The following is a 13,008-nucleotide window of genomic DNA, read 5'->3' as shown; positions in this document are numbered from 1 at the left end:
GATCTTGGCATGAGCATGTGAGTATGTATGCAGGACTAAAGAGGTCACATGGTGCTGTAATGCCTCATGTAGCTACAATACTGTAATGCACTGTCCCTGAATTGGGTCACCCCCACCCCACCTATCCCTTCTCTCTTCACAGCAGATGGAGCAACAAACCCAAATGATGTCCCCGTGCTACTCTGCTTCTGCTCCTCTGTGCTAATCCGTCTGGGACACACATTTTATGCACTATGACAGCCTAGAGTCATTTAACAGAAAGGTAAGAGAAATGGTCCAACTGAGCAGTGGAGGGTAAGGGCAAAGTGTAAAGAATACGCCCGTGGGGGTTAATTGTCTAAGCTGTATGTTTTGGCTTTTGGACTGACTAAATATACATATTTGAAGCGTTACAGATTGCGCGATAGAAATGTAAAGGCCATTTCCGTTTGAGCTGACATCTGCAGCATTTACCTTGAATGCATTCTCCTCTAGCGCGGGAACATTGCCTTTACATTTAAATCACGCTGGAATACTGAACTTTCACAATACGGATTGAACAGAGCCCTAGACTTGCATTTAGGCTAAGTACTCTTCAAACATGCATTTTTAGTGGTGTGTTTATTCTTAAACTGCAAGTTCCAAGAAACAACATACATCCCTGTACATACGTAGGGCTCTATAAATTAAATATACATTGACTAGAAAGGATGCCTATATAAATACTGTATTGCTAAAACTAACACATTGGAAATCTGGACAGATAGTGTCACTTTTCTTCCCATAATTCAATTCCAGTAATTAACTAATTGAATTATATTAATTAGCCTGACATTAACATTATTCTAAGTTTCAATGACTCAAAAGTAACAATGGTGATGAGATGACTGAAAGGTAACACTGGTGATGAGATGACTGAAAGGTAACACTGGTGATGAGATGACTGAAAGGTAACACTGGTGATGAGATGACTGAAAGGTAACACTGGTGAAAATGATCATATAATACAGTACCGGGGAATGAGTAGGGAGTTTCTGCCTCTAAGACATTCTCAACCAAAGCCTTCACAATCATTGTATGACACAACTGGCGGTGACTTCTGGTATGCTCTCTAGGCCGGGGCTCTTTTGAATCTTCTTCGCTTTGTAGTGTTCAGCTCCATTGTCTAAGATGTTCTGGAGGATGTCCTTGCTCTCGCTGGGAGGCAGGTTGAAGAAGAAGTACTGTGGAGCCATCTGAATGAACCTGGGTACAGGGAGGGAATCATTGGTGAACATGGAGTTGGACATTGGGCGAGTCAACCCAATATTCTCTGATATATTTGCATTTTCATTCATCTGGTTCTGATTTCACAGTAAGTATTGTCTTATTCATTTGCACTTGAATTTAACATAGCACGGGAACATTGGGTCAACTGCAATTATGGAGAGCAACCTGAAATTAATTTGAATTACAGTGAGAGGAAATTGAAATTAGTTAGATTATCATAGACCAAAGAACGAGAATCTCCCAATGATGTTCACTGCAATTGATCAAAATTCAGCAATCAAGGATTTCCTATAAATGACATCCAATCTCTTTGTTGGAAAGAGCACTTACTGTAACATCAGTCTAACAGTTGCCAGGAGCACCATTTGGTAAACATTTGAGCGATTTAAAAAAAATAATAAAAAAAAATAAATCCAGAGTGTAACCCAACACGGCATGTGAAGGCTGCTGAGCCTTCTCTGTCATTAACAGTCCCCCTTAAACCAGCACCCTCTATGTAGCTGTGCTATTCCTAATCCCCCTTTAACCAGCTGATACTGGAGGGCAGGATTAAGAAAACCCCCGCCCGTTACAATCTGACTCTAATGTGCCATGGTGAAGAGCCTGGTGCAAAAAGGAAAGCAATGTGCGGGAACTCTTGTCTCTCCCTGAAGTAAATGTCTGTAGTTATCTATTGGAGGTTACAAGCTAGACACAGTTCTAACCTATTCATATATTTTAATTTGATTTTAATTATCTTTGATATACTATATTTAGATATTTTTTATGTTTGGATGATTTTGTTGCTGTGTATCTTTTGCAAATGGTTACTTCACATCAACAAAGCCCTTTTTGAACAAAGAACATCCTCCACCTCTAATCCACTTACTCCTCTGGTGATATGTGGGACACGGTGCGGATGCAGTTGTCCTCTGAGAAGGAGTACTGATGGAAGAGGACCCACTCCGGCAGGCCCAGTTTGGGTGTCTTGGTGCCGTAGGCAGAGAAAGGGTGGATCTGGGCCACGTGCTTGTGTGTCAACATGAAGTAATTCCCTGATGAATCCACATCCCTTGCCACCTGAAAGTCATAACAGTATGTCTTTTATAATAACTTCAAGTTTCACTTCAAAAGGAACTCGCACATCTGAGATATATTTTTGCAGGTGCATGGGAACAATGTGATAACTTCAAAGAAAAGAGAAACCCGCACACTGCTCTTGCTAGTGATACGAGTAAGTAAAAGGTAGATTGTATCTTTCAAGTTTCTTAGTATTAACAGTTATCAATAGATAGCTAATGGTAGAAGCAAAGCCATATTACTGTACCTGCATGAAGAAGCCAGCTAGCAGCGCTCTCTTAATGTTGAGAGTGTTTCCCTTGGAGCCAAAGGAAGGCATGGAGACAGGCAGCTCTATCCTCCTCAGGATGTCAGTCAGCTCAGAGCGGATAGCATCAGCCGTCTGCAGGGCAGACAGACTCAGGAAGTAGTCCTGACACCACTTCTCCACACTGACAACTGGAAAACCACAAACCAGAGAGAGTAAATGAGGGTTTTATGGCCAATGTTATCCTTTTTTAAAAAGCTGGTTGTATGCACTGTGGCTACAGGCATGCCTATGTGAACTCACAAGGCTCATGCTGGTTCTGTTTGAAAGCCTTGTAGATGTTGATGAGGGTGAAGTGGTCTCCCTCTGGGTGCTGGAACTTCAGGTGACACTGAGAGGCCTCTAGCCTCAACTCCCTTGAGGGGACCAGGAAGCAGCTTGGTGCTAAGAGGGGCAGCGTGAGAGAAGGGGTTAGCACACTAATATTGTACATTATGAAGTATCTGTGAGGATTGACGTGACTTCAATTTGAATGAGGTCTGCAAGTGTGCAAGCATGACCACAGCATGGTGGTGGTGTGTGTTAACACAAACCTTTAATGTGGTATACAGACCACAGAGCATAAGTTGAAGTCCCACACACCTGTCAGCATGGCGACTATGGTGACCACCTCGTTGACACAGTCAAACTCGCAGGAGGCCAGTAGTGTCTTGGCCATCTGGGGCTCCAGGGGGAACTCAGACATGATGATGCCGATCTCCGACAGGTTCCCATCGTCATCCAGGGCTGCTAGATAGTCCAGTTCCTCCAAGGCTTGCATCAGACCCTCAGGATCTGGTGGAAACAACACCGCCATGGAAATGAATCGAACTGTGCGTGACAGAATTGTGAAGTATCTGACTTTGTAAAGAAAGTCACCTGTAAACTATGTGATTACAACCTTGTAAAACAGATTATTTTAAATTCAAGGTACAACCAGCAAGCAGGCTAAACTGATTGTAATTTAAGTCCTCTATATCCTAATATCAGCTGGTCATCACTATGCAAAATATATGTTCTGAGAGGCTTTGCTCTACACTGAGGGTTTTGGATGTAACAATGTTTTTAACAAGAAAAAAACTACAGTATACAGGGCAATAAACATCTCAAATGTACTGTCCCGTTATGATCATTATGGTGATGGTCTAATCCTGAGAAACAGCATCACAACATCAGCAACATAATAATAATGACAACATCACACCCATCAACACACACTTTCAATCAATGTCATCCAATCATGGGGCTTATAGTGAAATGCCCACATTGCCCAGCTGCACATGATCATTACGCTGTAGTGCTTGGCAGGGCTTACACACACACACACACACACACACACACACACACACACACACACACACACACACACACACACACACACACACACACACACACACACACACACACACACACACACACACACACACACACACACACACACACACACACACACACACACACACACAGAGAGAGAGAGCATGACTAAACTCTTATCGTTAATGAGTGTTAGACCTCTATGGCTGCTGCTGCATCACTAGGCCAGCTCTCCAAACATTGGCCGTAGAACAGGGCTTGTCAGCTCAGCTAACGCATGCCTCACCGACCTCCAATAGAACACAATAGCACACAACAGGCCTGTTTGTACTGGAAACACGGGCCAAACGAAATAACTGAGCTCAACCCAAAATGTGTCTCTCTACAGGATGCATGGAGCTCAAGAGCATAAATACAAAACAACATTATTGCCTTATGCATTAAGAATGTAATTTCTGATGTATCACTCCACTCGGTATGTATACATTTAGCTGCCCTGTCACATATGTACTGTAGATACAATAACAAAAAGTAATGTTGAAGAAAGAGCCTGTACTTGTTCAGCCCGTCTTGCCGTACCTGGCCTGTCGATAAAGTCACAGCGGCCCAGACCGCCGATGTCCATCCTCTTCAGGAAGAGCACCGTGGATGTGATGTCAGACTCAAGGATGTGGGGGCGTGTCTCACTGGGCAGGGGTGTGTCCTCTGGGTACAGACAAAAACTCTTCCCTGCGGGAAATGATGCGCTCAGGTTAGCAAGAACACATGACCCTCCAAACTGTGTGACTTCAATACCTGGACTTTGTTAGTGATTTCAATCTTTGTCATACCTGTTGGTCCTACAAGCTGTTTGCGGCTTTCTGCTTGGATCCGACTGATAGGTTGAATGGCGACTGAGTTCGCCCTGATCCTAGGGTTATAAACCTAGAACACGAGGAAAGACAGACATTCATAAAAAAAACACCACTAATTACCATTTATTACAATCTTGTTACCAAAAAGGGGTACAAAGTTTTGCTTAAAATAACTATTCAGCAATAAGTTACTGACATTTCTTTTCTGGACACCGGCATCAATGACAAAGTTCAGCATGTGCACAGCCCAAAAGAGGTCTTCATTTGGACTGGAGGTGAGGAATACTCTTCTGCACCGGCCTTCCTCTTCACCCGGCATGGGCAGAGTTCCACCCAGCCCAGGGTGCACCGAGATAGGGAGAAGTTCCCCTAGATGTGGGGGTATATTGACCTCCTCGCGAAGGAGGATATCACGGGCAAGATCTATCTCCTAATAAAACACAAGAGAAGGTTGAGTAATGCTGTTGTCAAAGCAACAGTTGCCATGGTATGGCTTCTTCCACGTTTCCAGACTGTAGACTAGGATATGACATTTTAAGAAGATCTTACTTGAGTTGTGGCCAAAAACACGACTATATCCCCTTCCTCTTGGGAGTGGTGTATCTCCAGAACCAGACGCAGGGCAGAGCAGAAGTAGTCCTTGTGGCTGGTACCAGTATACACCACCTCCGCTGAACATACCCCCTCCAGCTGGATCAGTGGGACATTCCTGTAGTGGCCCAGTAGTTTGGGTCCTGGGTGTGTAGCTGTGAGGAGCACCACGCGGAGCTCGGGCCTCTGCAGGGTGATGTCTTTGAGAAGGCCCAGTAGAACATCTGTACTGACCGTCCTCTCGTGGGCTTGGTCGATGACGATGACGCCGTAGTGCTCCAGCATGGGGTCTGACATCATCTCTCTGAGCAGCATGTCATCAGTGCAGTACCTGGGGTGGGGAAGAAGAAAATGGTTACAAACATACATAAACAGATATGGCCGCAAACAGGCGTAGGGTAACATATTGTGGGAGTAGCATATGTGTTGATAAAGTTCTACTAAAGTGATTTATCAAGTACATACACTCTATTTACAAAAACATAAAATCAATCAATTCTAGTGCTCTAATAGCAAATTAAAGCCAAAGGTGTAAGACAACATGACGTATTAGGAGATGAATAGCCGTCCTCCTGGAAGGGTCCTTAATGAAGCTGCTGTGCTTGGCTACTTTGTGTAATTTAGGGCTCTATTAAATCTGTATCGCTGAAGTGTTACAGATTGCTCGATAGAAATGTAAAGGTAAACCCTTACTCTTAGAAAAAGGTTTCTTTGGCTGTCCCTATAGAATAACTATTTTTGGATCCAGGTAGGACCCTTTTTGGTTCCAGGTAGAACCCTTTTGGATTCCATGTAGAACCCTTGTGGAAAGGGTTCTACATGGAACCCAAAAGGATTCTCTACCTGTAACCAAAATCATTCTATCTGGAACCAAAAAGGGTTCTTTAAAGGGTTCTCCTATGGGGACAGTCGAAGAACACTTTAAGGTTCTAGATAGCACCTTTTTCTCTAAGTGTGTAGTTATTAGTCTAGTCAGTGGATTCATTAGGTCTCCCTGGCTGCCTGTTTTCTTAGCTTGTCTTGGGTCTTTGTTCCCCGGCTGACTTATGGCAGTGAGAGACGCGGGAGCGTGGCATATGGTCAGAGTGAGAGCTGGGCAGCTGCAGGGGAGCCCCATGAAAAGAGGCTCCTCAACTCTTTTGTTCAGTTCTTTTTAAAAAGAAAAGGCAGCCACCAAGAAGGTGGGGGGTGATGCGGGGGGTGATGTAAGTGTGTGAGTGTGTATGAGAAAAAGAATGTGTTTGTGAATTGGTATTTGTGTAATAGTGTTTACAGACCTGAGAACAGTGTCACCAGAGCAGCATGTCTCTAGGGGGATGCTGTAGCCCACTTCATGGCCAATGTTGACGTCCATCTCATCAGCTACACGCAGGGCCAGATCCACTGTATGTTGCCTGTGGACCTGGGTGCACACCACCATGCCATTCTGGTACTGGACAGACAGGCAGAACTCTGCACACCACTGGGGAATCTGAGCATGCCACAGGAGGGAAAGATAAGAACATGAAACATACTGCCACAACAGATTATCCTTTCTAATCACGTCCTTCAGTCATAATTAGAGTGTTAAACCCCAAACGCCTCATTTCACTTACCAATTTGAACATCTCTTTTCTCCTGAAGTGTGCACTGGTTCAGTACTCCCCACTAATGTAAAAATATTGAATTAGTATGGGCGTGGGCTAGAGGGAGATTCCACCATAGGCCTATTTCTTATACCAGTCCTTTTCTTTCAAATTCATTATGGTAATCGAACAAGTGCACCCTTTGGGAGAAAGGAAATATTTTTGGGATGCAGTCAATAGTAACTGCATTACACACATATTTTTGTGAGATAAAACCTAGTTATTATCAGAGGGGAGAGTAATCAACTCACCTGAGAGCTTCTGCCAGTTCTTGCAGTGCCAGAGACAATAATAAACTGCCTGTTGGCCAGCTTGTCCATGAAATCACACTTGGCTTTCCAAACTGGCAGATCCATCCTTTCCTTCAGTAATGTGTAATATCGAGAGGAGTAGGGTAGTCCGTCAAATCGATTAAGCTCCAAAACATCACCATATTCTACAACTTCTTGACCTGCTCCTTCTGTTTCGAAGGCTACTCTATCCTCCCAATATTTCTCTCCGGTTTTGCCCTGCGCCATGGTTGAAGTGGATTACGCGCTCCTTTCTGGACCCAATCGAGAGATAGGCTACGCGCTAATAGAAAGAGCCTCGACCATGCAAATAATTGAAAGAAAGTTTACGTGATTTTATATAATTCGAAGTCGGTTGTTGAAACTAAATAAAATTGCTTCGAATGAATGCCCCTGCCCTGCTCCAAACCGGGAGAGCCTGAATAATGAAACACGCTCCAGCGACCGTGAAAGCTGACTAGTCATGTGGCCACTAATCCCTGAGTCCAACAGATGAGACTAAGATCAATGATGGAACAGGCCAGCCAGGGCATAATAGAATAGAGAACAATAGTTTGAATAGAACATGGCCAGCGTGGAGGATTGTGCGGCTGTGCACAGCTACATGGTTAATACTTTATTGTACAATTTCACATTTGCAACAGTGGTGCAAACATAGAGAATGAGACGAATATTGCAACAGTAGCAATAAATCACAGCGTTGTCCAAACTTCGAAGGATTTCCCGCACATCAGGTTTTCCTGCAACCGCCACAATGCGGTTCCCATAGCAACCATCAACTGTCATCAAAAAAGGCATTCATTACACAGTGTGAAAAACGTTTCACTAGTTACCTAACTACTTTTTTCATTGCGGCCCTAGAGTCGATGTCTGCGCCCCGGCGGAAATCAAATTAGCATAATATAAACATCACCATACAAATCCTTCAATTTAAACTAGGGATATGTTTTTTTTCCATTGGATGAGTCTCAATCTACTGCATCAGCATATGCACGTGGAATGTTAAAACTAGAGATGTTTTTGTCAGACCATGAGACATCCCGAAAATCGGTCTTCTAACAAAATCATCTGTATCATCCAAATGGTTTGGCCTACAAACTGTTATGACCCATTTATGTAAAGATGATACTCTCCCGACCACGATTTGCTCTATGACCCACACAACGCCCCAACAAGCGTCATGGGACAGCCAATCTGCCAACTTATGTCTGTAGCGTCTGAACAGTGGGCTACACAGTAATATGTAATATATGGTCAATTACCGTGAGACTGGCAGTATTTTGCATGACAATAGCCTGCGGACAACATTTTATGACTGCCATAGCCCTAACTCTCAATACAAGTAGCTGTCACGATTGTCGTATGAGAGAGACCAAGGCGCAGCGTGGTATGCGTACATTATCTTTTAATGAATGAAACACTGAACAAAAACAACAAACTCAACGAATGAACCATGAAGCTATACAAATAGTGCAGACAGGCAGCTAAACATAGACAAGACCTACAAACACAAAAGGGAAATGGCTGCTTAAATATGATCCCCAATCAGAGACAACGATAAACAGCTGCCTCTGATTGGGAACCATATCAGGCCACCATAGACATACAAATACACCTAGATAACCCACCCAAATCACCATCACGCCCCAACCAACACAGAGAAAAAACAGCTTACTATGTTCAGGGCGTGACAGTAGCTAAAAGTTGACCCACACCTTATCCCTTTCAATGTCTGTGCTGTTCTTGAGGCTGCCTTGAGGCTGCCTTAAACCATCTCCTCGTCATTGGTAAAGTGGGTCACCATAGCATTGACCTGAGCTGGTAAACAGAGGAAAATTGACCATGGACAGGCCCACTAGAGAAATGGACCTCTCTGTGGAAGAGATGGACCCCAAATCACACACATACAGTAGTGGTGCATGCATGTATGTTTGTTTATTCCATGTGTTACTCTGTGTTGTTGTATGTGTCTAACTGCTTTGCTTTATCTTGGCCAGGTCGCAGTTGCAAATGAGAACTTATTCTTAACTAGCCTACCTGGTTAAATAAAGGTGAATATATATATATATATATTTTTAAATGCAGTGGTGATATTAGCAGATTTTTTTTGTTGTTGATTTTTGTCGACTTGATTCATAATGATGACTGCAAGCCAAGATTTTGAAAGTATTATGTTGACATGATCAGTCCAATCAAATCTACTGTACATATGATTTGACATAATTTTATCTGTGGCCAATGACTTTGAGCCTTCTTGGATCGGCATTTTTAATGTAACTCTATGGTGCCACCCAAGGGGCTAGAATTTTTGAGGTCTCCCCTTAGACTTGGTGGTGACGTAGTGTCCTCATGACTGACAGAACACTGAGCCAATCACGGCGCAACACTCCATATTTTCTGCTGGCTTATCCCACCACCACAGAAAGCACTGAGCTGGCCTGAAACACCTGCATTTTGGACCTGCCTTACTCAAGAAAACAAAAAAGAGGGTATGCGGCTTTATTAACTCAATGACATATATATGTTTTTTTACATTGTTTGCAAACTGATATGCGACACGTATTAATGGAAAAATAACATGCAAAACAGGCAAGCCCCACCTGCCCTGAATGACGGGTCGCCACTGGGTGCATGGGTAAAATCACTGGGGAAGCCAGAAAAAAATGACATATTACAACCTACAACCTTTATAACCCGTTATTTCATATGCCTTGTGACCGTGATACAGTGCATTTGGAAAGTATTCAAACTCTTTGACTTTTTCCACATTTTGTTACATTACAGCCTTATTCTAAAATGGATTAAATGCCCCCCCCCCCCCTCATCAATCTACACACAATACCCCATAATGACAAAGCAAAAACTGTATAACATTTTTAAACTGAAATATTACATTTATATACAGTAAGTATTCAGACCCTTTACTCAGTACTTTGTTGAAGCACCTTTGGCAGCGATTACAGCCACAAGTCTTCTTGGGTATGACGCTACAAGCTTGGCACACCTGTATTTGGGGAGTTTCTCTCTCTCTTCTCTGCAGATCCTCTCAAGCTCTGTCAGGTTGGCGAGCGTTGCTGCACAGCTATTTTCAGATCTCTCTGGAGATATTAGATCAGATTCAAGTCCGGGCTCTGGCTGGGCCACTCAAGGACATTCAGAGACTTGTCCAGAGACAAGCCACTCCTGCATTGTCTCGGCTATGTGCTTAGGGTCATTGTCCTGTTGGAAGGTGAACCTTCGCCCCAGTCTGAGGTCCTGAGCGCTTTGGAGCAGGATTTCATCAAGGATGTCTCTGTATTTTGCTCCGTTCATCTTTTCCTCGATCCTGACTAGTCTCCCAGTTCCTGCCACTGAAGAACATCCCCACAGCATTATGCTGTCACCACCATGCTTCACTGTAGGGATAGTGCCAGGTTTCTTCCAGAAGTGACGCTTGGCATTGAGTCCAAAGAGTTCCATCTTGGTTTCATCAGACCATCTAATCTTGTTTCTGAGAGTAATTTAGGTGCTTTTAGAAAACTCCAAGCGGGCTGTCATCTGCCTTTTACTGAGGAGTGGCTTCCGTCTGGCCACTCTACCATAAAGGCCTGATTGGTGGAGTGCAGCAGAGATGGTTGTCCTTCTGGAAGGTTCTCCCAGCTCCACAGAGGAACTCTGGAGCTCTGTCAGAGTGACCATCGGGTCCCTGGTAACCTCCCTGACCAAGGCTATTTTCCCCCAATTGCTCAGTTTGGCTGGGCTGCCAGCTCTTGGAAGAGTCTCGCAGGTTCCAAACTTCTTCCATTTAAGAATGACAGAAGCCACTTTGTTCTTGGGGATCTTCAATGCTGCAGACATTTTTTGCTACCCTTCCCCAGATCTGTGCCTCAACACAATCCTGTCTCGGAGCTCTACGGACAATTCCTTCGACTTCATGGCTTGGTTTTTGCTCTGACATGCACTGTCAACAGCAGTCAAGCACCCAAGCTAACTGGCTAACAGTTGTCGCAGTGACATTCTATTAAAAGGGATACTTGCATAGTGGATAAAAAATAAAAATAAATGTAAAAAATAAACAAAAGTCTTTGTCAAAATTAGAAACGTGTTAATATCTGAAAATGTAGCTACTATCTAGTACCCGTGGTCTGATATCAGAGTAGATAGCCAGAGCGAATTTACCGGCTATGTCTGTCAACAGTTGTCGAAGTGACATTCATTTGCAATGGACCATAATCCCAACTCATGACGTTACTACCCTGCATGAATCTGCAGGTCAAATGAAATATTGGTCACATTGTATTGGTCACATATACATGGTTAGCAGATGTTATTGTGAGTGTAGCGAAATGCTTGTGCTTCTAGTTCCGACAGTGCAGCAATATCTATCAAGTAATCTAACAATTCCACAACAACTACCTAATACACACAATCTAAGTAAAGGAATGGAATAAGAATATATACATAAAAATATATGGATGAGCAATGACCGAGTGGCATAGGTAAGATGCCTATGCCGTCCGGTCATTGCTCATCTTTATAGGTAGCTATATAGGTACCATCCATATAGGTAGCCATGTAGGTAGCCATATACATAGCATCCATATAGGTAGCTAACCAACCAGGTTCAATGTTAGCTAGCTAACATTAGGCTATAACTAGCCAAGCAAATGGCTCTGAGATAGGAATAATAAGATCATGCACGTAACGTTAGCTAGCGAGCTAACATTAGCTAGCAAGCTAACAGTACACTTTAACTTGAAATGAAACCACTTTCTGTCAAAATTAGAAACATGTAATATCTGAAAATGTAGCTAACTAGACTATCTTACCCGTATACATCATGGTTGGATGCTTCTCCCTGTCACGGATGCAATAGTTGCCCTTAATTTGAAGATGTAATCCAGAGACAGGTGTTTTCTCCATCTCCTTAGCTATCCTACTCTAATTCCACTGATTACGAAACTCAATCCTCCAGAAGGTGAAGAGCAACACTTATGCAGTTCTACTAAGCAATATATATCAAAAAATATGTGATGGACAGGATTATCTACACATATTAACCAGCTTAAATAGACAGAAGTTTGCTATATGGCAGACCAATCCGAACTCATCTTTCGGCATGTCTAGCCCACTCATTATCTCAGCCAATCATGGCTAATGGGAAGGTTGCTGACTTTTTCTGTGGCTAAACTAACTAGGCTCGTAATTTAACAATATTATTCGTATTGACAGATGGCTTGCAAGTTTCTTATTAAGGCAGATGAAAGTTCACATGTTCCAGAAGGCATTTCTGCCCAAAAACACATTCAAATGGCTTTCGTGTGAAGTAGTGACCCGCGACATACTGCTAGTTTCTTGAAATAGGTCACATATAGACAGGTGTCTTCCTTTCCAAATCATGTCTAATCAATTGAATTTGGAAGCAAAAGAAACACACACCTGTTTAGGTGAGGGGCTGGCTAGCTGAGTAGAACACCTGGAAAAGAAAAGGAGAGCCTTTGGTGTTATCACCTGCTCCACTAAGGCAGTTATTTATCTAATATTTATCTTGTGGTAAAAATGATGTGGGTAAAAAGAAGTGCGAAATAAAAGTACGAATCTCGGAGCATCGTAGCACCTTTAGGTGCAAAAACTCAACATACCCAGTTGCAGACCACTTTTTGGAAGCAAACCACAAACCACTCTAGGAGAGTGGGTGACCGTGACAGTTTAATTTAAAGACCCTTGCTCCCTTCGGTCTCAATGTGGACTTTGATATGAAG

At 43.1% G+C, this 13,008-nt stretch overlaps 1 protein-coding gene across 1 annotated transcript; it reads right to left on the bottom strand.

Moving 5' to 3' along the window:
- Positions 1 to 583: 583 nt before the first annotated feature.
- Positions 584 to 7,756, bottom strand: dhx32b (DEAH (Asp-Glu-Ala-His) box polypeptide 32b). The gene is made up of 11 exons (XM_055926043.1): positions 7,229 to 7,756; positions 6,630 to 6,823; positions 5,311 to 5,683; positions 4,958 to 5,191; positions 4,738 to 4,831; positions 4,487 to 4,636; positions 3,197 to 3,388; positions 2,858 to 2,998; positions 2,555 to 2,745; positions 2,117 to 2,307; positions 584 to 1,224 (listed from the first exon to the last, which is right to left on the bottom strand). The coding sequence occupies exons 1-11, from the start codon at positions 7,493 to 7,495 to the stop codon at positions 1,050 to 1,052; spliced, it is 2,202 nt and encodes a 733-aa protein (XP_055782018.1). The 5' UTR covers positions 7,496 to 7,756; the 3' UTR covers positions 584 to 1,049.
- Positions 7,757 to 13,008: the final 5,252 nt, after the last annotated feature.

Source organism: Salvelinus fontinalis, chromosome 1, assembly GCF_029448725.1.
Source record: "Salvelinus fontinalis isolate EN_2023a chromosome 1, ASM2944872v1, whole genome shotgun sequence".
In the NCBI taxonomy this organism is placed as follows: domain Eukaryota; kingdom Metazoa; phylum Chordata; class Actinopteri; order Salmoniformes; family Salmonidae; genus Salvelinus; species Salvelinus fontinalis.
Note: the sequence above shows the minus strand (reverse complement) of the source record. Positions and strands in the feature narration are given on the sequence as shown.

Bases quoted from the DNA above. Each gene is read 5' to 3' on its own strand.
- dhx32b (XM_055926043.1), bottom strand. From the start codon at position 7,495: ATGGCGCAGGGCAAAACCGGAGAGAAATATTGGGAGGATAGAGTAGCC. The intron at 6,824-7,228 runs GTGAGTTGATTA...TGGCATGCTCAG, and splicing joins GAACTGGCAGAAGCTCTCAG to ATTCCCCAGTGGTGTGCAGA. The intron at 5,684-6,629 runs GTCTGTAAACAC...TCCCCACCCCAG, and splicing joins TCTGGTGACACTGTTCTCAG to GTACTGCACTGATGACATGC.